The sequence below is a fragment of the Plutella xylostella genome, chromosome 12 (genome assembly GCF_932276165.1).
Source record: "Plutella xylostella chromosome 12, ilPluXylo3.1, whole genome shotgun sequence".
NCBI classification, from domain to species: Eukaryota; Metazoa; Arthropoda; class Insecta; order Lepidoptera; family Plutellidae; genus Plutella; species Plutella xylostella.
In genome coordinates this window covers 7,864,376-7,891,687 of record NC_063992.1, presented here as the reverse complement: position 1 = coordinate 7,891,687, position 27,312 = coordinate 7,864,376, and the positions used below count along the sequence as shown (strand labels likewise).

The 27,312-nt window shown below is 37.3% G+C and overlaps 1 protein-coding gene across 1 annotated transcript in view; it reads right to left on the bottom strand.

Annotated features, from left to right (window-relative positions):
- Positions 1–26,703, bottom strand: part of LOC105384996 (kinesin-like protein CG14535) — a 204,091-nt gene extending 177,388 nt beyond the window's left edge. The window contains exons 1-2 of the mRNA XM_038118950.2: positions 26,366–26,703; positions 20,888–20,960 (exon numbers count right to left, since the gene is read on the bottom strand). Coding sequence (XP_037974878.2) covers positions 20,888–20,960; positions 26,366–26,487 — 195 coding nt within the window. The 5' untranslated portion in view covers positions 26,488–26,703. The remainder of the gene's footprint in view (positions 1–20,887; positions 20,961–26,365) is intronic.
- Positions 26,704–27,312: the final 609 nt, after the last annotated feature.

Sequence of the window (27,312 nt, the reverse complement as noted above, 5' to 3'; positions counted from 1 at the left end):
CTCATGTTTTTCTGCAAGGGCATCCATTTTTATTTGGTCCTGGTGGTCTTGGCACCACTTTAGTCTGGACTTAAACACCTTTCGGCTACTGCGCATATCATCGTAAACACATCCTGAACTAGGTTTACCGCTTAACAACCATTCATGAAACCTCGATCTGGCCTCCCGATGAGCCGCACTGACGTGCTTGTTCCACCCTACTATACGTGGGCCCCGGCCTACCCCCTTACTGCCTCCTCGACTCACCTTAGCCGCCGCCTGTAGGGCGGTCACAATGTCCGAGTATAGATTGTCGAGAACGCTTCTGTGGTCCGGCTCACCACAGCAATGGTCAGCACAGTCTGTGAATTGAGCTGGAAAATCAACGCACCCTAGTAGCCTATGACACTCCTTACTGTAGGAGGCAACTTCGTCTTCGTTTCTATCCCCCCACACCACTCCATTGTCTTTAATGCTTTTAGAAGCTAACTTTGGTGTAATAAGATTTAAATTGCATTCAATTATTAAAGGAAAATGGTCAGACCACAGAGAATCATATTTGACAAACACATTAAGACGCACAACTACAACTCATGCTGGACAACAAACGGGCGTATTTTTATAAAGGAAAAAGTTGATGGAGCTTACATAATAGTAAAGAACGAGCAACAATTAGAAACCCTCAGCAAGCCTAACACAGTATGACTAGTCTTAGATTTCAAAACTGCTACTGATTTAAATTCATGCATGTGTCAAGTATCTGTAATAATCTCATATATCCTTAAGTCTCTTTTTGTTCAAATTTGCAAACTAACTGTATACAACCAAAAAATTCATACAATCACACAACACACACAAACACACAACTCACACTACCAAAACGATAGGTTGAAGTCTCTGAAAGTTACTTCCCCGGTACTAAGACGGCCTACCAAATCCCTTTTAACAACCACCATCCCTGCTCCAGCCTTAATATATATTTATTAAATTAATAATTAAAAATGTTAGATAACAACATTAATGCTTTATTTGAATGTTTAGACCAAAACCTTGTGTCAAACTTCTATGTAACAACTCCTAAAAACTGCAAACTATTTTTAGATCCACCAGGAAAACATTTATCTACATCACCATCGACGCTAAAATCCCACAATCAATTTTATACACAAAGTGATTGCAACACATCTATATTAATATATATTTTTACACTATTGACCGGCTTTATTATTAAAAAAACAGTGAGCATACAATTTATTGATTCCCTCCAAACTATGCATTTCTTAATTACTCCGTTTCCGTGAATAAAATAGACGATGCTTTTCTGCAAGATCTAGATAATTTTTATGTATCTACTGTCATATCCTGTACGAGTACTCCAGAACAAATCCATAAACATGTTACTAAACACAAAAAGAAACTTAAAATACCTACTATCAATCAATATTCGCTCTATAAACTGCAACTATCATAGTTTCCTTACTCTCCTCACAAGATTAGACATAGACTGCGATATTCTAGTCTTAACAGAATGCTGGTTGAATTGCCTTTCTAATTCTAACGTTCCTACGCTAGCAAACTACACCACTATTTTATCAACTAAACACCAGAATCAAAGTGATGGCGTTATTGTTTATGTAAGGTCCGAACTCCCACTCAACTCAGAGGAAATTGATTTTAACGGATCAGCTTCTGGGCTTCTATTGAAAGTAGGTTCTGACATAGCTATACTATGCATCTACCGCTCTCCTTCTAATCATAACATTGATTTATTTTTAGAAACCATGTCATTCCTACACTATCATCATTTAAATCCCTAATCATAACGGGTGATATTAACATCGATATTACCCCAACCTCTCTGGACTCACGCTCTCATAACTATCTTAGCCACCTCTCATTCCATGGTCTCCTGCCAGCGCACGATCTACCTACTAGAGATAATAGCTGTCTAGACCACCTGATGCTTAGAACACAATCTCCATCACTCACTTTTATTCTCGACTCACATACAACTGATCATCGCCCAGTACTCTTTATGCTAGACTTTAAACCCACACGAGATAAGTCTTTGGGAACAATTTCTATTATAAACTATGATGGCTTGGATAACGACATGGAACAACTAGACTTTACTCATGTCTTCTCCTCGACTGATCCTGAGTCCGCTACTAATAATTTAATAACCAGTCTCTCTACTATAATTAACAAAAATACAACAGTTAAAATTATCTCCAAAAAACATAAAATTCTTAAGCCATGGATCACTCCCGGACTCCTTCGATGCATGCGTAACCGCGATCATCTCCATAAACAGCAGAAAGCGGACAAGGATAATGAGATTTTAAGATTAACTTACATACGCTATAGAAACTTTTGCAATAAACTTTTGAAAAAAATAAAAAGACAGTATGATAAAAATGAATTAAAAAAGGCTGGTACTAATAGCAAATGCTTATGGGATACAATAAAAAGAATTACAAACACTAATAAAACTAAATCCATAGCTAACCAACTTCTTTCTCCTACTAACTCTCCTAAACAGTCATGCAACAGTGTAAACACCTTTTTTGTTAATATCGGAAAAACTTTGGCCGATAACACACACACACACACACACACACACACACACACACACACACAACTCATAAACAGCATGTTAGTTATTACGTTTTTTATTTTGTTTTTTATTTTATTTTGTTTTTTATTTTATTTTATTTTATGTCTTTATTTATGTCCTTCCTTCTGAGGGAACATAAAAATATTGTTTAAAAATATTGTTTGAACACTGAAAAACAGGTCACCGCCGATCACTGTTACGATCCTCATAAGAGGTGCGGGCCTACTTAATCATAAATACAGGCTACATGTGAGCCTAGTTATGATAGTAGTCGTCAAAACTATTATGTTACGTTGATTTGTTTTTTACTATGAATAAATGAATGAATTATTATTGTATGACGCAGTCGCCTCAGATATTTTAAGCTCAACATAACGAACTTTCTTACAACTTTCCGTAATTCCGAATAAGTTTCATGAAATTTTCAATAAACGAAACGTCACTCACAAATCAACGTCACCAACACACGTACATCAACTTATAATAAGCATTTACTTAATCAAGAAGATAAACGATGATTAATTTAACAGTAGTGTCGCAAATTAAACATAGCAAATGAAGAATAAACTCTGGGGTGAGTCGGGATGGTGCAGCCTGCCCCGGGGCATGGTATAAGGGAGGTACAGTCAGTTATTAATACCGTACGCGGATATAATCTGGCTCTTTTATCCATACTGATATGTAAAGAAAGCCTACGGATCTACGCAGGGTTTTAGACATCATTATAAATAAAGTACCTACATGAAGAAATTAACAACTGTATTGGCAATACATTCTTGAAACTTACTTAATTTTACCTAATGTAAGCTTTTTAGTTTTCAGTTAGATTTCACCATAAAGTAGGATTTCAGAATTTAAACACCTTCATTGAAAACTGATTATCCTTATTATTATGATAATATTTAACTATGCGTAGCTAACGCAGTTTTACCATCATAGTATCGAAGCTCTACCGGGCGAACTATGTTTTTGGACCTAATTTATAAGATGTGCAGATAAACTTTTACTAGGTTTAAGTCACATTATTTAATAACAATAATGTAAACTATTAAATGATTAAAAAAAAATAAGTTACTATACTTTCCCTATATTGCAACATAGCGTAGCGTAATGCGAAGTTGTCGACTGCTGAGCCCTTGGTGCCAAAGACGAATAGCCTACCTTCTAATACACAGGGTGAGAAATTATACATTACTTAATAGTTAGTCACACGATCTAAAATTCACATAAGTAATTATTTTTTCATCATCAAAAAGAAAAACATATTACAGATCAAACTTAATTTAACAAAATGTACAAATGGCGGTCTTATTGCTACGAGCGATCTCTTCCAGACAACCTATGGATGGACGGAGATAAGAACGTTGGATAGGGTACTCTGGTTTTAAGTAAATTAGTATGTAAGGATATACGTAGTTTAAGTAAGTATAATGAATATGATGATAATAAGGCTTTTTGGCAAAATTGGCCTTTGTACTTACATTGTTAGTTTTCTTTTGATGTTCTTCTCTTTTTTTATGGTAACTTTATAAAGTGTTTATAATTAAATAAATAAAATAATATATAGGTATTATTATGTTATATTCACACAAACTTAGGAGCAGACGCCGAATTCGAACCGAATCAAATTCTTAGTCACAGATTTGAGCACGGACCCTGCCAAATAAGGGTGACTTACTGCCAACACGGCATCGTAGGTATTTGGCTCAATCGCTCCCCCACCGCATCGGTACGTACATTTATTAATCCATCTCCTTAATGTGTTCTAACTTGATTATTTTAGATTGAAAATTAATGTGTTGCTGACGCGGTGACTGAGGCGGCGGCGGTGAAGGTTAGTGTCTGTACGTCTAGTACAGGTTTTGCTATTTTAGAAAACTATAAAAGTTTAGATAGATAGATAGATAGAATATTCTTTATTTGTACACAAGAATAGATTATACAAAGCTTAAATATAAACACATAGGTACAAAAAAGGCGGTCTTATCACTAAAAGCGATTTTTTCAAGGCAACCTTTAGGTGGAAGAATATTTATGTTCAGATAGGGTCAAGTTTTAGTACACTTGATCCTATCTGAACATAAATATTCTTTGAAGTTTAAGTTTTCTTCTGTCATCTGCATACATTATCTGTCAAAAGTTTCATGATAGTTTCCGTTAGAGGCGCCACTTAGTATGCGAGAAAACGTAAACTTAGTTTTCCACAAACTATCAAACCTGCACTAGACCATCTGGTCGAATGGCTGAATGGCGCAGTGGTTAGAGGTCAGCAAAGCAAGGATGTCCGAGAGGAGTCGGTTTGAATCTTTTTTTTAATATTGGAGATTTTTGGAATAACACAACATTGCGTAAATAAATTTCTGAAAGATGGAAAGCTTGACAATATTTAGTTGTTTTAGGGCTGATTTTTCAATAGCTAGATAAAAGTTATCTGTCGAATTATTATGATACTGATGCGACTCAATGTTTGTATTAGACAGTGACAGCAACAATTTTATTCCTCAGATAACGTAAATCTGACCACTGAAAAATTCAGCCCTTAGTTAAAACTAAAAAAATCCTACTTAGAGTTACCTTGTATGTGTCGCAGGCAACTGGTTTAATCTTCTGTTTGATTGAACCACTAGCCCGTTCATTGGATGGCGCTATTCAGTTGTATGACTAAAGGACAACTCGTCAAGTCGTTGATTGTAACGTTCGACGTCTTGACTGAACGTCATTCAGCGAAGTCGTTGAATGGGATATAGTATAGCAACTTTGTAATGTCTGGTTAGGGTGAACATCACCAGACAAGAGTCAACAAAAAGACTATGTTACAAAGCTCTTATCTCACAAATTAACTAAACAATAACAATAAACGTACCTTCATATTGTTGTTCATAATTATCCAGTTTCGCCACTTTTTTTCTTTGAAACTATCCGCCCGCGGCGTAATAATAGGTAAATCCATGTTGTCACACTATTTTAACACAAATAACGCACTTTAAAGCTAGTCAGCTGTTAGCTGTTAGACGCCATATTTGTTTTATTAACCACCTGACTGATTTTAAGTCAGCTAACTGGTTGGACGTTTTGTGACGCTTGTACAATCAACGTTCGGCCTAGTCATACAACTGAACAGCGCCATCCAATGAACGGGCTAGTGGTTCAATCAAACAGGAGATTAAACCAGTTGCCTGCGACATATGCACGAGCTAAAGATAAGAAAATATCGGAAAAGAATATGCAGAAGCTAAACTCAATGTTTTTCGCATAAAATCTTATGAGAACTTAGGTTGGATAGTTTTTTTTATGAATTTTAAGTAGTTTCGGAAAAGATACGTAGGGACCTTTACGTATACAAGATGAAATCCTGAACTCATAAAAGTTAGCTGAGCTAAGTTAGATAAACTCTTTTATGGACTTTTTATAAGGGTTTTGCCGTTTTTATTAAGGTTTTTTTCTGCATGGAAACAAGAACTTATCTTGCTATAATCTATCAATAAGAATATGAATTGATCCATACTCCTATCGAAGTTTTTGTAATTACCTAGGTACTTATATATTATAATTAAAATATAAATATAAATAATAAATATGTGGGGACATCTCACACACGGCCATCCGACCCCAAGCTAGGCAGAACCTGTGTTAAGGGTGTCGGACAGCTGATATATCTACACAAATACATAGATAGATACTAAATATAAATATCAACACCCAAGACCCGAGTACAAATATCTGTGTTTAAACAAATATCTGTCCCAGCCGGGAATCGAACCCGGGACCTTCGGCTCAGTAGTCAGGGTCACTAACCACTACGCCATTCGGCCGTCGCCAATTATACTTCTCTATATCTAAATTTATTCATTATTTAACCATCGGAACTTCTTTACAGTTATTACAGGTACGTATATTTAATTATATTTACAAAATATTGTGACGCGGTATTTTACATACATGTAGGTACTATACATATAAGGTACAGTGCTAAACACATATTTCACGTGTACAAAATAAGTTTCTAAATAAAACAATTTAAGTTTTGAACCCCAACAATTTGCCCGCCATCATCCATTAATCTCGTTGCACAGATAATCCGTCAACATTTCTTCAATCTTAACTGCACGAGCCGAATTCGGGTCTAGCCACATTCATCCCATTCCGCATTCGACCCGAATTTCATAACTTCGATAAGGTTCATTTTCGTTTGTATTTTTTTCCTTATCTCAAAGTAAAGTAGTTAGAAATTCGTGTCGAATTTGGCCGGCTCGAATGCGGAATGGGACGAATGTGGCTGGACCCCCGAATTCCGTAATGATTATAAACGACGCGCCCCGCGGGTTGAGGGCGCAGATTTTATTACCGACTCGTTACAGCGCAAATATAGGATATGTTTAGGAACTAGGGGCACCCTTATTGGAGTAGTGGACCGAGAGTTACAGCTGCCGCTACACGGAGTCGTTATCGACGTAGATAATCGTCACTATATCGTGATTCTCCATAAATACGGCGCTATGATAATATGCTAAAGGAGTTTATCGAGTTCTTGATATTTTCAGATTTTTTAAAATTTAAAACTTGGAAGTGACTCCATAAAAACATTCCTACTTACAGAAGAATTGAAAACGTCCTCCTATTTTGAAGCCGGTAAAAAATAAGAAAATATAATAAGTCCATTGATGAAAATTAAAATAGCAAACCACTCCTGGCCCTCACTGCAAGAAGAGAATAATCTTACTGAGTTGGACAATACACAGTTTCCCGCGACACCCGCCGTGCAGGGGCATATTCTACTATTGTAAAAAATATTTAACAGAAAATAATACATCTTTGTATGGTAGGTCGAACAGGTGTTCGCCTATCTTTTACGTCTCATTAGTGCAAAAGCTATAGTATTACTTCTTTGTTTGATCTCTAAATCTTTATTTATCAACTCACCTTTATGCGTAGCAAAGTTTGTGCCCAACCAAAACTTTGCTAAAATACAATACAATACAATACAATAATCTTTATTTGCACACCATAAAAAACTTAAATCTAACTTAAATAACAGAGATGCACAAATGGCGGTCTTATCGCTAAAAGCGAAAATATGGATTAAGTACCTTAAATAATGTAATTTAGATAAGAACAAAATGTCAATTCTAATTAATTTAGCAGCATCACAACATGCTGCTTCCTTGTGGGCAGGCGGGGAATAATGGCCGGCACTATATCTCCTCTATGCGCTTACAAGATGATAGCAGATGAAATTCGATTCGATCTGTTGTGGGGGGTCACGTATCGTGTTTTATAGCGGTCAGTGTAATGATTTTATATTGTTGCAACTGAATGTTTCACGCTATGAACCATTATTGGACCGATTTAGCAGTCTTAGGCTTGCCTTAATAATATTGTGGTGGAAACTAACTTCAGTAAATGTTTACCAACTTTCAGTTTACAAGACGCTTCTGTCTAACACAAGAAGTAGAACCCCGTGCATGAAGCTCGTAATGACCGTATCAAACTCTTTGCAAGTTCTATGAAGACGACAGGTGAACAAATAAAATAATTACGCCCCTGAATGCGTTAAACAAATAACCATGCACGAAAAGCTCATGAAATGAAACCAAAATGCTCGGCTCGTATGAATCGCTGTGATAATATTGTCATTTTGGTCCACAAATGGAGCTCAGCGAGGCAATTAATATATCAATTATAATTGGGCCTGTTAACACCCCGGTTTGTTTTGGCATCGGACACGCAATCTGGGTTATTCCTAGTGAAACAAATACAATAAATATCTATTTATTAATTTTTAACCGACTTCGAAAAAAGGAGGAGTTTCTCAATTCGAATGTACCACCAACTTCAAAAAAGAACAGTACCTGCTTAGGTATATTTGCTATGTCACAAAGAATTGGTCTAAACATTAAATTATTTCTTACTTCCAGAAGCAAGCGAGCTTTAACAAGAACTGTTTTATGAACTGTACTGTTATTTAGGCTTCAGCAAGAACATGTATTCTGAACTTCTAGTAACGTATGAAAAATATTTATGCTTCATCAAAAGTATGTTATGCCATACTTCTACACATAGTCCAGAATTGCACATGACAAAGTTAAATACCTCCAATAATTTGAAATACAAACACTAGCAATTGTAATATCATATGAATGCCCGTTTTCACAAAGACATCCTAAACAGTTACAAAGTCAAAAGTCAAAGTCAAAGTCAAAATTTTTTATTCATCGTACAAATATAAAATTTTCTGATGAACGTCAATTTTTACAAATTACTCTCCGTTCGGATAAGGGGGGGCTCTTTCTGTCTAAACCTTTTTAAGTTTACCTTACTAAGAGTTACTAAATGCTTTCTGAAAATACCTGCAAAACTGATACCAGCTGAAATCGAGAAATAAGAATGCCGTTGTGAGAGGAACAGCTCGGAAAAGCCCAACTTACCTCGATTTTCGATTGACCAAAAAAAGTTCGGATATTGTTAACGAAACTCGCGTGGTGCGGCGAAAACTTATTCGTTTTTCCTCATGTCAACGGTACGGTGTATGCTACGCCATATTTGATGGAAAGCCTACTATTTTCGTGACGTTTTTTTTTTAATGACGCTTTGGGTGAGCGAGTACATTATTAATTTACGAGTTTTGCAGCTTTCATTGAAAAGTTAATTGCTTACATCGCTTTTGCCTTTATGGATTTTTTCGGTGAAACCCTTCGTCGTTCGTTTTTATTTTTAGATTGATATGTCAGTAGATTTAGTGATCACAGTAAAAGACTTTTTCTACTTTGACTATCATTATCACACACTTTAATACACATTTTAATAAAAAAACGCGTGTGTGCTACGTGTCTGTAATGAATCTGTATTCATTGTATGAAAAAAAGAGTTTAACTTCCCTCGAGTATCATGTTTAACAAGACGATAGAATGTAACGATCCACCACATTACAACCAGATTTACTTGTAGCAATGACATAATCGTTAAAGCAATTTAAGTAGGTGCTTATTCTTTAGGACGCAAGTGTGGTTTTCCCGCAGGGTATAGTTGTAAAACCAACAGAATACAAGAAATGTGTTATTGTGTGCGATATTCGTATGAGAAAAAGCTTTGTTTATACACGATGTTGCCAAAAAAAGAGTTGATGTCTCTGGTTTTATGAATAACTTACATATTATGTTCTAGGTCTTGAAAATTCCTGTAAAATACAATTCTACTCCGTTTACAAAAAATCACCAACAAAGTTAAGATGCAGTATTTATTTAAACTATCCCTGATTGTCCAATCTTTGCCTTAGGACTCACACTTACTATAATTTTGGCTAAAATTATGCCTATTGACATTACCATTAACACAGGTTTAAGCTAAACATGATCCCTTAACCCTACAAGCGAATTGCTCAAACAGCCGTGAAGGGAGACGTTGAAAAATACCCTGACATTTCTGAGACGCACAAAGGCGTAATCTGCAAGAGGGAAGAAATTAAGGGCGCCAACACACCTGCACCCCAATTAACAGTGAAATGTAGCTAACGAGCCAGTTGCATGCCGCCTTCCCTTTATTACATGCGTGAGCTGGTAACTAGGCTGTCTAGGTTCAACTTTTTATGGATACTTAGATAAAAACCAAGTCTAAAGTGTACGATGACTTTTGAGCAGCTCTATCGATTTCAGTAGCACCAAAATATTAGGTTTGCCGGAATTTACAGATTTAAAACATAAATCGAAAAATATTCTACAAATATTCCTTTTCCTTTTTCAAAACGCAGTCGCTGCCCCAGATAAATTCATACGTTCCGAAACATTTACCTGAGGATATTACAAACACCAAATACTTATTTTCAAAGCAACGGGGAGGTAAATAGCGTGGAATCTATTCTGAAACTCATCTCTTTCAAGTAAATACCTCTTAATTGGTCTGCGGGTTGTAGCGCACGTGTGTGAACATGTGGAGTCGAGATATTTACCAACAGCAGGGGCGGACTCAGGGCCGCAGTCGTAGGGCACTCTTGTGATACGATTTTTTTATTTAGAAACTTTATTTTAGTTGTCAAACTTTCAAAGTCTATAGCTACTGATAAAATCTGTTATGGGTGGGTTTTTAGCATGTTTGCTTAAATGTCGTATGTAATAGCAATGGAGTACAGACAAGTTAATAATTATTGTTCATACACATTTCTTGCTTCAATACTATCTAAGTTATAAATTAGGATATAGTTTAATTATTAATTGATCATGGATATGTATCTAGGATGTAGGTGTAGGTATAGATAATTAATAAATCTTTGAAATACTTGTTATTCTTATCATAATTATTAGAAAAATATTTTATACGAACCTGCATAAAATAAACTTCTTGAAAGGAACGCATCTTATCTTTCCCAAGATCCAGGAGGGTTACTCTATACTGACGAAAAACGAAGGAACGAGAGCTATCGTGCATCGTGCTTCTTTTAAGTTTGTTAGCCATATTTCTTCAGATTACTTTGTCACCGCACCAACATCAAAAAAGAACAGTTCCTGCTTAGGTATATTTGTACTGTCACATACGAGTAGAATTTGTGTAAACCTTAAATTATTTCTTACATTTTAGTGGTTTTTTGAAGTCGGTTTTATAATTTTTTTAATTATTATTTTATTCGTCTTAGAGAGTAACCCCCCCAAGCCGCTATTCGCTCCCAACTCCGGCCCTGTCCTAACCGCCCCTCATCTGACACGCTGCAATATTTCGTCATCTCGCGGGGCGAGCCGCTTCTGGCGACGAGCGAATAAATTGGACGCGAAATCAAATAAAAAACATTTACATTCATCTCCGGAGAACCCATGTGGAGGAATGCCGAGGATATGGGGATTAGGGCGAGAGAGAGATAATCTGCAATTGTCGGTAATGGGGTGGCAATACCTTGAGCACATGATGTACTGTGTTTTTTATACTTATATTTGCGGAATTAAATTCTCGGGTCTATTGAAATTGTAAAGTGTTTGTTTTTAAGTCCTGTCGTTGTCCAGAACCTTACTTGCCATATTGTATTATGATCTGCTACTCAATAACCAATGTTACTATAAAACAGTAATTGATTATTCATACGCGGCATCAGATTAGGCAGTGACCTGTTTAGTCAAAATCACTAATTATAATTAAACAGTATTAATTAGGTAGTCAGCTTAATACATGAAGCATGTTTTAACGGTAAACAATAGCCGTGGGCTATCTCGCCGGATCTCATCCGCACTCACTCCCCAATAAACAATTAATACGCCAGCGGCAAAATTTTATGTTGACATATTGCTGGTACAAAAAAAACATATTTTCAGAAACCGGAAACGGAAGTAGACTGCGTCCGTCAACAGGGGGAGCTTTCGGGTTTACTGTTGAAATTTTATTTTCGACAGTTGGCTTAAACCTAGTTGTTTTGTAGGTAATACTTAATTTATTTGTTAAGTGCATCGAGGTATTGTTTAGTTGTGTTTTAAAGCTATGAAGGTTAGACAAATAAGTCGGGCACTGGAGGGAAAGTCGCATTTTAGGTTCTTCTACACAAGTGACATGCTGAAAGAATAAAACCGAGAACATAATTCAGTCTTCAAATTCTCCTCTGGAGAGCAGCCAAAGTCCAGCGATTGCCGTGTGAAAACGAGTTTAAACTTACATAGCCGGCCCCGTGTGGCCTCTTAAACCAGAAGCCACTGTATATTTTCAGTCAAATACAAAGCGGCTTTCATCTTAGAATGCGCATTCCAATGAGCTGGTGCAATGAGGCTCACAGCTCCCTATTTACATACTGACACAGATGAATGTAAACTATTTCGTACACTGCAAAACACGACACCGACAGCTCAATTTTGACCCTTACCAAGTAAGATTTAGGGACGACGTAAAGATGCAAATGTTGGTAGTGTAGCACTGTACAGGATGTTAATTCCGTCTACACATATACGGTGTGATTTTGAGATGCTGCTTGTTAACCTCTGACACGAAAGCGGGAGAGTCATCGTAAAATATTAGTCGGTGTTTGTGGGATGAGAAATGGATGAGAACGATAGAAATACGTAGACAAGGAGTTTATAATTTTCAATAGGCATTGTCATCAGCACTCATGTGCTGGTATGGAAAATGGAAAAGTTGCAATCATTTCTATCATCAATAGCATCAGCGACTGCTAGTCAACAATTTATCTAAATACTTACATTTTTACTTACATTACATATTATCATCTTAATGTTAGCAGTCTTCTACATTAACTGCCAACAAAACTGTATCATCACATTTTATTTTCACATAAATATTAAGGAGCTTTTACAGTTGAATTTTCAAAACGTTATTTAATTTGTCGTCGTGTGTTCTCGTCCTGTGACAACCTTCGTAGATCATCATAAACATGAGATCTGATACTGAGATGGAACCGTACTTGCAGATTTGACCCACACCATTAAATTATACCTATTATCCATGCATGTTAAATTTTAGTATTACAAAAATAAAGCTTGTGAATGTTGACTACACAAATTTTGGGTAGACAAGGCATAATAACATGCTCGTAGGTACAATGCATCGCCTCTACTGGTGACTAACATGAAATTAATATCTATCCAAACTATCGCAAATCAAGGACCGAATGGTATAGTGGTTAGTGAACCTGACTGGTAGGCCGAAGGTCCCGGGGTCGCTTGGTGTCGGCATTTTGCAAGACGAAAGCTGACTGAAACTTTTTCATTGCTTGTCAGTCAAAGTCAAATATTTATTACTATTTATTTATCCTTTACCTAAATATGTATAAAATTTTCTGATAAACTTAAATTTTTACAAACTACTCTCCGTTCGGATAAAGGGGGCTCTTTCTGTCTTAGGAGAAGAACAGAGGCAAGAAACTCCTGAGCCATCTTAAAAGTAGTTGGTACACAATACTTAAAAGCTTAATTATTATTATTATTATTATATGAGGAGAGCTAACTATTTATCAGTGTATTCGATGTGTGTTATGTTCGAGATTAAGGTCCAGTGAAACTGATGCCAGTCCAGTGAGCACAAACCCGCCACCGCATCGCTGACGGATCAGACACAGATGCAGCACACCCTTTATAATCTAGGTGCAACAACGAACGCACAACACTTATTAGAACACCCTCTGTCAGGTTCATTCGCTTTGATCTCCATAGTGTGATGTTTTGCTTTTTGACACGCCCAGTCGCCTGTGATCTGTGGCTCGATGCGTTTCGAATGTTCTTTGTGATCGGATTGCGAGGTTCGTTTTAATTGGGGGAGACATCTGTCTGGTTTCAGCTGAACTACCGACAAAGGGTTACGGGGGACTGTTACAATATTTGTTGCGCGTAGCCTGGGTGCTTGTTTTGAAAGATCGGTTTGGCGGTTGTGGTTTTACACGCCCTTTTTAAAAAGTTGTGGCAAAACTTAAAATATATATGCTTTAAAGAAATTATTTCTTTATTTTGTCAAGTAAAGATAAATGTAGAATGAAAAGCGGGTGGCTTGCTGGCAAATCACCTCTGATTACCCCTTCGGGGATTACAGTCATAATTATGTATTATTTGTTGTGATAGTTGTAAACCGTATATACTATACTACTATTCTCAGGGTTCCTCAGTATATTTTCTATTATTAAATACCAATTTAGCTAATACCTCATCATAGCTGTTGCAGTAGTAGTAAGCTAACTGTTGTCTATATTTTTTCAGGCAGGTTCTTGTGTGCAAAATAAATATGGAATGGGAAACATTAATGCAACGTGTGAATAATCTTTAAATCGAGGGGTGCATAATTTATCATGAACGTCGGTGAGTAAAGGCCCTTCCAAACTGATTCTTGAATTGTGCATTAGTTTAAACTAAAATATTTATTGAAATGAAAATAGTTTTGAAACGTTATTGAGTATAATAAGTGTATAAAAATGCACTAGGTAAATCCTTAAAGCATTTACTGGTAAATCTAAAATACTTGCTAGGATTATTTATAACAAAGTTCATTTTATATATTCCTATTAATAAAATAAAACAATGGTATGTTTCCCCATAAAGACATTCACAAAGGCACCTGGAAATCCCCCGATGGTCATACTGTCAATCAAATTGACCACGTTCTCATTGATGACAGGCATAAAAACAGTATAGAGGACGTAAGATCTTTCAGAGGCCCCGACTGCGATAGCGATCATTACCTTGTTGGGGTAAAAATGAGAGCCAAAATAAATATCGCCAAAAGCAAACTCAGTGGAGAAACTTTGAAGATAAATACAGATGCTTTAAAAAATGAAAATACCAGGCACAAATTTCAGATGGAACTGTCTAACAGATTCGCTCATTTAGAAATACAGCATTGTAACGTAAACGAGCAGTGGGAGAAAGTTAAAAGCACTGTCAAAGACACCGCATTTCAAATTTTGGGCCGAAGAAAGCGAAAGAAAGGTAGAAAGTGGTGGACCGAAGAGTGCGACAGGGTGGTAGAAATAAGGCGTAAGTGTAAAATCTTAGCAGAACAAGATGAAAAATGGAAAGATCAGTATGAGGAAGCCAGAACTGCTTGCAGAAATACTATCAGGAGGACCAAAAGGAAACATCTAGATATGATCTTACGCAATATGGAGCTACTCATTCGATCCAACAAAACTAGAAAATTCTACCAAGAAGTAACGACTACTAAGAAGGGTTACCAACCGACCTCCCAGTTCTTGGAAGACGAAAGTGGAAACTTGGTGATGGACTCAGGGACAATAAAAGAGACTTGGAGAAAATACTTCGAAAACCTACTCAACTGTCCAGAACCGAATGTCGCAATCCGGAACCATGAAGTCGTCAATAGCGAAGACATACCTACACCGAGCTTTGAAGAAGTAAGACAGGCAATAATGAGGCTTAAAAACAACAAAGCCCCAGGTGTTGATGATGTCCCCGGGGAACTCTGGAAGTACGGAGGAGGTGCTGTACAATCCCGCATCTATGAGCTCGTCATCAACATCTGGAATAAAGAGCAACAACCGGAGGAGTTCAATGTCGGCGTTTTATGCCCAATACATAAGAAAGGAAGCAGGAAGAAATGCAACAACTATCGCGGCATCGCCCTGCTCCCAACTGCCTACAAAATACTGTCGTATGTATTGTTAAAAAGGTTGGAACTGTACGCTGAAGGAATATTAGGAGACTACCAGTGTGGGTTCCGGCAAAATCGCAGCACAACTGACCAACTTTTTCTCTTAAAACAACTCATGGAGAAAAGGTGGGAGTACGCAAAAGATATTCACTCGCTTTTCGTAGATTTCACCAAGGCATACGACAGTATTGATAAAAAGGCATTGTACACCATCCTTAGGAATTATGGAATTCCTGAGAAACTAGTCCAAATGATCGAAGTGGCTACGAGAAAGAGCAAGATGCGGGTGAAAGTGGGCAACGAACTGACGGACGAGTTCGAGGTAATTACTGGGCTGAAACAAGGAGATGCGCTGTCACCCGTGCTGTTCAACCTAGTACTCGAACATACCATCCAAAGAGTACTGGCGCTAGATGTGGGCATCCCACTAGGAGGACAGCACAAGGTAATTGGCTACGCTGATGACCTTGCCCTAATCGGTCAGACTGAGGAAGAGGTGGTAAAGATGGCACAAGTCCTTGAAGAGGAGGCGACCAAAGTGGGGCTTAGAATAAGCCAGGAGAAGACAGAGTATCTCCACATGACAAGACGCAACGACCCAAACAACCCAAGAAAAGACCTCCAAGTAGGAAATACGACCTACAAGGGTATCGCAAGGTTTAAGTACCTAGGGTGTACAATAACGGATGCCAATACCCGAGAAGGAGAGATCGAGGTTAGGGTCCAAAATGCGCTGAGATGCTCGGCTGCCCTCCACAAAGTACTCACGTCCAAACTTCTATCAAGAACTACAAAACTGCGCATCTATAAAACAGTCGTAAGGCCAATCCTTATGTACGGGTGCGAAGTTTGGACGTTGACTCAAAGTGAACAGAATAAACTCCTGGTCACAGAGCGTAAAATCTTACGTAAGCTCTTTGGCCCCACGAAACGCGATGATGGCACCTGGAGGATCCGTAGAAATGCTGAACTCGAAAACCTAATGGCCGAGCCCAACATAATTGGAGAGACTAAAGCTGCAAGACTCCGCTGGCTCGGGCACGTAGAAAGAATGGGAGAGGATCGGGCGGCTAGGATGGCATACGAAGCGCGACCCGTTGGGCGTAGGCCAGTCGGTCGCCCCAAGTATCGCTGGAGAGATGAGGTGGAGAAGGATCTGCGCGAGCTCAAAGCGGACAACTGGCGAGAACTTGCGCAGAACAGAGAGAAGTGGCGTCTTTTGGTAGCGGAGGCCAAGATCCACTTCGGGTCAACGAGCCATCGAGAGTGAGTGAGTGAGTGAGTATTAATAAAATAACTAAGCCTAGTTAAAAATTCACCGTACCAGCCTTTTTCTTATTATAACGTTAGTACCGGGGGCAATGATTTCAAAAGGAAGGATACGCCCGTCAGAACGTTTTGTCAAAAGAAAATGGCACCCGCGCGCTGGCCCTAAATTCATACAAATTATGACAGATTTATGAGGTTTTAGGGCCAACGCGAGGGGGTCATTTTCTAGAGCGGTTAGGCCTGTCCTTACGCTAGTAATATATAAGTCAATGACCGGGGGATTTTCATCTGATAGGCTAATAGCGATGATGGGAATAACCCACAGTTGATATCCTGAGCTATTATTGTAATATATAACATCACACGTTTCTTGAAGAATGAATTTCAAATAGCATCGGAAGTTTATGTAAGGGGAATAAATCCAGTCTGAAGATATATTTGAAGAAGCACGGTAAATATCTTCGTAAATATTTAATATATTTTCGTTTCATTTATCATTTTGCCTGCATTATATTGCAGTTAACAGAGATCCGCCACTGAAAGATTTTAAGGGGTGATATTTTTATTTTTAACAATATTTCAAACAGAATAACAAATAACTTACCAACCGTTCTTTCGTATCAATCCAATGTTAAAATGTAATATTATTATGGCCTATTTTCAAACGGACTACCTACTACAGAAATTTAAAACAATTTGTACTTAAAAAAACTGTGAAGCAGTTGTAATTTCCTTACCATAATGTATTTTTTGCTAATAATATGTACTTATACTGGATAGACGGCAGAATGGCTTAGTGGTTAGTTACCCTGAATACTGAGCCGAAGGTCCCGGGTTCGTTTCCCGGCTGGGGCAGATATTTGTTTAAACCCAGATATTTGTTCTCGGGTCTTGGATGTGCCCGTAAAATGGCAATAGGCCCGCCCCCTATTACATTGGGACTAACACAAACACTGCCGAAAAGTGGGTGCAGCAATGCACCTCTGCCTACCCCGCAAAGGAGTACATTAGTACAAGGTATGAGTGTTTATATTTATATATTTTATTATATTATACTGGATACTCCAGAAAATAGCTCCGCAAAGCACTGTTATCATTCAAAACACAGTAAAATCGCCCGGCAAATGAGTAATCGTCAAAAAGCACATTAAAGAGACATTTCAGCCAGGTTTCACTGCCATTTTTACAGCACCCGTAAAAAAGCAACCTGCAAAACCTGCCAAGTGCCAACCCATAAAAACTTACTGCCCACCTACTAATTAGTTTTCTGACAATGTTAGCGACATTTTCCATCCACTTATATCAATAGAACTGGGAGTTTGTCGTTAAATTTCGGTCAGGATTCATAAATTACGACCAGTCTTTTACCGCACTTGGGATTTTATTTCGTTTTTATTTGATCAAAATCTCTTTTTTTTATTAACAATAAATTTAGCATCGGCAAAGTGAGGGACCAAATCACGCAAGTTGTTAAAATGTTATTAGATTCTATTTATTACGAGGGTGTTATATGTGCTCACATTCACAGGGAATTGAACAGCCTGCCAGCGTGAGGTTTCAACCAGTCGATGAGCTGAAATGTTTTGATCACGTCAAGTTTGATGATGCACCTTGTATAGCTTCTATAAACATATCTTAGCAACGGAAAAGTTGTACCTGTAGATAGTTTATGAATAAAATAGCGTTTCCAGAATCCACTGGCAAAGAGGGTATACTAAGCATGCTGCACATGCTGGTTTCGGCTTAGTATACCTACCCTTTTTGCAACACCCTGTATAAACCGCTCACTCACCCTGAATAAGGTTCCGGTAGTGTCACCATTTTCAGTCCTACTTTTGAGTCGTGCTAATAAATGAGTGGGTCTCTGCAGCCGACACCATTTGAACCTCAATCGTGACTCAATTTCCGCCAGAAACCCGCACAAAAGATGCTTTAATGAGCCAATAAAGAGTACACTGGCTAAGCATTTATACTTACTTTTGACGTTGACTGTACCATCAATATTAGACTTCAACATAATAATATATTTAGGATATGATTATATTCGAAGTATGTAGGTTCGAATTTTTGTAGAGATGGAATGCCTATATTTAAAAGTTTACAACTATTCTGAAGTCTGGCCAAAACACCCACCTCATAATATTAAAATCTGTAAATGTTAAAATGTTCCGTCAGTTTTGAACTGAGACGGGAAGGGACGGGGAGGGCAGTGGAAGGGAGACAATAGAAGTCGTTAGTTACCTTCTACGAGGAGACGGTAGATTAGGCATATTACCTATTGTGACTGTGCGATTAGATTTTTACCTATCTGTGTGTATGTGTATACTCATACCCACGTTGCGATATTTTACAAAAGTTATTTTGAATTGTTTTATTCTATGAGATTACTAAATAAATTGTGCACCTAAACTATAGGCATATTTTTCTTTTTATTGATTCAGGTTTTCTTGAATCTATTGTAGGTATTTATAACAAAAAGCTAATGTAAAGCTGAAGAACCTACTGTAGCCTATTGTACTTTTAAAGTGTTTTATTCCTTTTCGGTAAGTTTGTATCTGAATCATCCAATGACCCCATGCCCTTAATAATGGGGAAGAAAACTTAAATCTTAAACAGTAGAAAATATCACTTCAATATTACTTTATTAGGGAAAAACAGGAGGGTCACTCTACCTTACACACCAAGAAGTTTCTAAGTGCATCTGTGGTAACCACGAGTCTATCTCCTAATGTTAAACGTTGTAATTTCTAATTACAAAACACCTTCTATTCGATTGGTCGACTAGCGTAGTTAGTGGCCCTGATTGCTGTGCCGAAAGTCCCGGGTTCGATTCCCGGCTGGGGCAGATATTTGTTTAAAGACAGATATTTGCACTCGAGTCTTAGGTGTTGATATTTATATTTAACATGTATCTATCTATGTATTTGTGTAGATATATCAGCTGTCCGACACCCATATCACGTACAGGCCCTGCCTAGTTTGGGGTCGGATGGCCGTGTGTGAGATGTCCCTACATATTTTATAATTTTATTTATTCGTACTTTTTTGTCAAGCTGAGGTAGCCCTCGAGTGCCGTGGTGAATCAGCAAATGTGCTCAAATTAGGAAGGAGACGGTAGGTGGCGCCACCGGGCCGCGTTGTCTGAGTTGGGAACTTCGGATATGGCGAGTATGGCAACACCGGGGGCGTTGGCACAGCTCATTACGCTGCACAAAAAGTTTTGGTCACTGCCATGGATGAGCAAATATTGCTAGTCAGTTTATGCGACAATTTTTGAATTATATTAAAATTAACTTTTTAAAACAAATACATATTACCTATGCGTTTCAAAATTTTAAGTAGCATCTACATATAAGTAGATAGTAGTAGTAGTAGTTTTAGTAGTTCTGAAAAGTACCTGCAGAAGATACTGAATTTGGAATTTACAGTAGTATAGAGATTAACTTATATTATCTTTAATTTTCTTCTATCAGTATTATCTTATATTTACTCCTAGTATTAGATAGGTACCTACTACTTAACCCGTTGGCAGCCCTGTGATTAAAATACGTTAACTTAGAGATGCCTACGACCATTTAGTTTTTGCGCTTTAGGCATTTCTCCTAAAAAAGAAAAGAACGGAAGTACGAACTAGAAACTTACAATTACAAAGTGCATGTGTTTTACCAAATATGTATGCCAAGCAGTCAAGACGGTCAATATACAGTATTCAAATATGGTATTAGTAGTTACTACCAACATTAATTACTAGGTACTATAGTATACTAATTCCTGGAGAAAAACGCATAACCAGCTCTAGTATAAGTCACTACTAAGGGTGACTTGCACCAAAAAATTTAACGTTTACCTTTATTGGAATTGGAAGGAGAGCAGTGGGGACGTGATTGGTTCTAAATTTGATGATGACCCTAAAAGTGAATAACTTGACATGGTGTAGGTACTTACAGCATTCAGAGCTTCCACTTCACACGGGCTGAGCTTGTAGGAGCCATCAGACCCCACGAGACGGGGAGTTGACCTGAAAATATATATATTTTTTATATTTTCCCACATAAAGTCCACTCGCGAAAAATGAAAAAGTTCCATTGACAAAAGCTCCATACTACGTCTTAGCTTAATGACGCCGCATACAAAGGAATATTGAAGTACATTTAACAGCCCATCAGAATATTACCAACTAAAAAAATTAACATTATGATTAAATTCTAAATTAGATGTTTAAAAAAATCAGCTCACTGCTAACTGCCACTACCCAATAGTTTGTTGAGTGCATAACTACGTCCTGCATTGTCTTTGAGTTTCTGCCATATCAGTAAGATAGCACTGCTAGTCTTTATGAAATAATTCAGCTTTTAGTCTGTATTCGAGTTTTAGTCTCCGCTAGGAAAACTAGTAGAAGTTGATAGATAAATGGATTTTGGCTGCATTCAGTGAACAAAGATAAGGGAATAGCGAGTAAGAGGTTGGTATTTAATTAAAATGGCATGAAAGTTAAGAACAATAGAGGCAAAGAACGGTGAAGTGCCTAAGATATCTGGAATGCCTGTAGACCCACAACTATAGGTAGGTTTTAATTATTTCAATGTCAATCACAGGGGTATCTGTAATCACAACACAAAACGCAGTACCATAGAATAACGAGTACTATGTAGTACTACTGTACTTGTTATTCTATGGCATTACCTATCTTATATCTATAGAGTAGCTGATGTCTGAAGTGAAGAAACGAAATTAAAAGTTATCGTACCAAATTCCGATTAAAAATAAGTTTACATAAGTTTAACTGGTTTATCTGAAAAATATCGTTGTAACATAACATTTTATATATGTAGGTATAATTATGGTAGATTTTGTGTAGGTTTTTTTTTTGTGAGATTCATTGATTCATTGTGATTTTTGTTATTTTTTTGCACTTCCCTACTTTCTGCTCCTGAACCTCCTGCAGGTTGACTGGTAGAGAATGCTCTTAGCATTAAGTCCACCTCATTGTACATCTACTTTTGTAAATTGTGCAATAAAAGCATAAATAAATAAATAAATAAACGTCAGTAATCTTTGTATTTTCAGTGTGACCAGTTCATATCTTACTTAATCTAGTCTTCGAGCCCTATGTCCCCGATTAGGGATCCTAGGCTCTATTGATGAGACTTATCTAGGGTTTAACTATAACACAATGTTTTCAACCTTTCTCATCCTGTCACTGTATTTGTATTTTTACAGTGGCATCACACCGTCACACCGGCTACTAAATTTGAGTATTCGAAACTGAACTTTCCCAGTACTAATATTTTTATTTCGCGCCTCGTTTGCGTTTGGTAGTTGGTAGTGAGTTAGCGGCGAGAAGACAAATGCGCTCATTTCCTGCACCTAGGGGGCGTTCGCGGCAGAACTAACAAATTGCACCTAGGTCTAGCCGGCTAGCTAGGTGTACTAGGTTAAGCCACTAATTTCAGGTGGAAATTCGCATTGAGAGTGAGTTTGCTACAAATATGTTTGATGGTTTGGTAGCAGAGACATGTGCTACCAAACCATCCATCCCAAGTCCAATGCCTTTTTGATATTTATCAGATACCAACTTTAGCCGACAAGTAACTCCTAATAATTTAAACTTTACATAATACAGGATGTTATAAAAACGTGTTTCAGTATACCACCTTAGGCAATTATGTTTTATTATAATACAGAATTCCATGTACGTACCTATAAGTACTTACATAATAGGCTATACCTACTTCTCAGCTTTAGTCTCAAGGACTAACATCACCAGAATACAAACGGGTGAAATGAAAGAAAATTGCCTCTAAAATAAATTCGAGTCAGCTCTGAGGGCCTACTCCAAGTATCCAAAATTAGATACCTACTACCTAACCTATACAAACTACCTACTCTGAGCTAATAGGTAACCTGCCAGGGAGTTTTTAGCGTTTGATTTTATTATTATTATTACTTACTTAAATATCTACATCACGATTTCAGATATGACCTAAATTTTGACATTGATCTGCCATCGAGAAGTTTACTGATAAAAGCTTCCCAATCCACAGTCATTCCAGCCCGTCTAAGGAGGGCACAAAAAGTAATCGTGAAACCGGAGTAGACCTTTCCTTTGGGTTTGATGTACACGCGTGGATGTTTGTCACATCAACTTCACAGACAATTTACCAAACGCTGTCTCGGAGATTACGTGATATACACGATTTTCGAACATTTTATAAATCTAGAATCTAGACTAAGCAAGTAGTTAGATAGATTGCATTGTTTCTTTTAAAAAATAGTTTATGAAATCTTCCTAAAATACTAAGGCCCTGTTTCACAATGTCTTGTTAGTGGCTACCTGTACGCTGTGAGACAGGTACATGCTCTCACTCTCTGGTATTATTTTTTTGACATTGACAGCATGTATTTTATCTTAGGCATTGTGAAAAGGGCCTAAATATATAAATACACTAGCTGTTCCCGCGAGCTTCGCTTCGCCTTAAAAAGTTTTCCCGTGGGAATTCCGGGATAAAAAGTAGCCTATGTTCTTTCTCAGGGTCTAGACCATATGTATACCAAATTTCATTCAAATCCGTTCAGTAGTTTTGGCGTGAAAGAGTAACAGACAGACAGACAGACAGACAGACACAGTTACTTTCGCATTTATAATATTATTTAGGATTAGGATTATTAAATAGCTAACAGCCTGTTAAAAAAACATTCAAGTTTTAGAAAACTCAGAAAAGGTTTTCAGTAGCTGCAACCAGCGCCATCTAGTCGTATACTCTGAAACTAGCTGGTAAGTGAGGCGGATAGTTGTATATTCACATGCAACCGTTACTGGTACTACAATGTAGAAAGTGGTTTCAAGACTGCCTAAAAGAGGGCGCCACGGAAATGAATAAAATAAAACTGAAAAGTTTTTCAATACCTTCTGTAACATTTGTATGCTTCCGGGTCCATGCAAACTGTATGCTTTTTTATTTTACTCTTTAACCTCTTGTTCTTTAAGTTATTAGTTTAATTATTTAGTATAGCGTTTTTTGTTTATATTTACCTACTTATATCAAAAGTTTACTTGTTTGATTTGATATGAATGAATTAAGTTGCTTGATCTCTTACACGGTGTGAAATTTCAGCAGTAGACTTTTCGAAGGCAGGTCAATGAATTTCCATCACCAAGGACGAATGTCATTTTATTTCTCATTTTAGAGTTGGTCCTTTATTGAAATTTCAGTATTGCTTGTATTTATGATGCTTAAAACATCCACGTAAAATGATCAGTCTGTTTTCAGCAGTCTACATTCATCCATGCAAAATGTACAACAAGTGCGTCTAATTTCGTTAGCCGCCAACAAACGATTCCTTTACAGGAGCTTTTCGCACGTGCAACTTGGAAAGCTCGTGAAATCGTGTTCCGTGCCGCCAAACGGCCAGATCAAAGCTTCGGCCGGATGCTTCTATGGCTGCAGCACTATTTATAAGCAGGATCCAGAGACAATCCACTATTGGCTGGTGAAAGGTGAATTTATTTGGGCTTGCACAGTGGAATGGGAAGACAAGCTTTTAAAGACAGATTATGTTGTTCTCGCGACTTGGTGTCCCTGATGAAGCTTACTGATGCGAACCCTTTATTAGATGAATTATTTTGTATTAGCACTTAATTTAAGACTGAAGAAGAGCGGGTGCAGAAATGCGCCTCCTCCTACTACGAAGATGTTTATGACATGTTAATAATGCACATGACTGTGGTAAGTATACAATTTTGAGTAGTAATACAAAGTTACGTTGTCCTCCTATTTATGAATAAAATCCAAAGTAGTACAAATAATTAAATATTATATTTTATAAGGGTCATTAGTTAGTATTTTAGCAAATTACTTTAGTTAAATAATATACCTACTCAAATAACTTAGCTTAGAGCTTAAAAGCTTGTTGCATAGCTTGTAATGCAAAGTGTTAAAGCGTGTTCGCTTCTCATGAGCAGATAGTAAATTATAATGAAGAAAGTTTTATATTTTATGTTTCATAAACTTATGAATAAGCCTTAAGCCTACAACTGACTTACCTAACTCATTGATCTTACTATACCAGGTGTAAAATAGTAAATAGTATAATAATATTATTAGTATGTTTTAAATATTAGCAAATCACAGCATCGCGAATCGCGATATAGTGACGTTTATCTACGTCGATAACGGACTCGTGCAACGGGGACAGATAAAGCATGAGACAGCTTATATTTTATTGCTCCTTTAAAGGTTTCCGTATCCCTGATTCCGGCGGCGACACAACTCGGAGCACTTTTATGGAATCGTTTAATCACTCAAAATTACTCGTTCAGCTGGGAAACCAAATACAAGACACTTGATATGATCCGCTATACCTTGTTAAACAACATAAGTGGACGGTAAAAGTTCATAGTATTTAAGGCGCTGTTATCATGTTTTTCTAAGCTCCACATTCTTTACTTTTTATTTACATACAGAAGGTTGCAAAAGTGGTATATATGTCGCAGGCAACTGGTTTAATCTCATGTTTGATTGAACCACTAGCCCGTTCATTGGATGGCGCTGTTCAGTTGTATGACTAGGCCGAACGTTGATTATGCAAGCGTCACAAAACGTCCAACTAGTTAGCTGACTTAAAATCAGTCAGGTGGTGAATAAAACCAAATATGGCGTCTAACAGCTAACAGCTGACACAAAAAGCACCTATATTGTTAGTTTTTTGCAAATAAATTAGCTTTAAAGTGCGTTATTTGTGTTAAAATAGTGTGACAACATGGATTTATCTATTATTACGCCGCGGGTGGATAGTTTCAAAGAAAAAAAGTGGCGAAACTGGATAATTATGAACAACAATATGAAGGAACGTTTATTGTTATTGTTTAGTTAATTTGTGAGATAAGAGCTTTGTAACATAGTCTTTTTGTTGACTCTTGTCTGGTGATGTTCACCCTAACCAGACATTGCAAAGTTGCTATATACTATATCCCATTCAACGACTTCGCTGAATGACGTTCAGTCAAGACGTCGAACGTTACAATCAACGACTTGACGAGTTGTCCTTTAGTCATACAACTGAATAGCGCCATCCAATGAACGGGCTAGTGGTTCAATCAAACAGGAGATTAAACCAGTTGCCTGCGACATATACATATACATAGCCTAAAGGGGGTAAAACTGAACAAATTGTGCCATATGCCTTTTCGAAATTCGCAAAATAAACCTTCTGCACAACCAGAAACTTTCATAGTCACGTGACGTTTTAATATAAAGAGCTCATTTTTTTTATTTTATTCACAAGAGTCGTAGAACATTTAAGTTGTTCAGATTGACTCTCTCCATTGCAACAGCCTAGATAATGATGTAACTGCACATTCTCGGCAATAACCACATGCAACGTCAAATTAAAACTCTTTACCGCTAATTTCAAAGACCTTACCTTTCAGCGTGCCCCCCTCTTGGAGGGGGCATAGGAGTGGGGATGCGCCTCCCGCCATTCATGCCGCACCCCCCCGCGCCCGGCCGGAGCTGCAAAGAACACAACACAGATACAGCCATCATAGACCATAGACCACTCACTCCGATAGGCTGGCTGGCGAGACGTTTTTGTTTCGAACTGTCAATTTTGAAAATCGAAGCGTTATCGGAAGTTGGTGTTGACTCGTTTATTTATTCAAATTGATGCAATTTTCCATTGCAATAATTTTTCCCACAGTTTTTATGGTCTCTCAATTTTTCAAATATAGATTTTATAAATCCTGTCTAATACGGGGCTTTTATATGTGGTATACTTCACTCAAATGAAAATGTCAAGGCAGTTACTTTAGATACATCGGGGTCTGACTAAACTGACCCTTCATTGGTCCCCCAGCTATAAATTTTGTCGTGTCAATACCACACAGGTCTGCAGTTTGTGGCTATTTAATATTTGAACAATGTCCTAGGGGGGGAAATATTATAATCCCTTTTTGTTTGGAAACATTAGATACATTGTGACTAACCACGGCGCATTTTTTTAAAAACAAATGCTTTAAATTAATTCAGTTAATTTTAAAAAAATCATTATTGTTTAATTGATAAATACGACTTCTTTCAACACCCTAAAATATAAGAAAAAAACTTTTCCAACCGCACTTTCTTTTAGTAAAGGGAGAGAGTTTTATTTTGTAGATTTCCTTCAAGAAATCTTCCTTTGTTTCATCATTACAAAGGATATTAATTTCATAATGGGACCTATGTGCTAGCAAAAAGTCTTAGAAGCTGCTACTTTCGGTACACAAGCCGATATGGACCTAACACTAGTGTCTTATGTGCTATTTTTCAATGCATATCCAAGGTGATAGAGGGCGTAAAGGGTGATTCTCATTAGCTCCTTTAAATATTTAA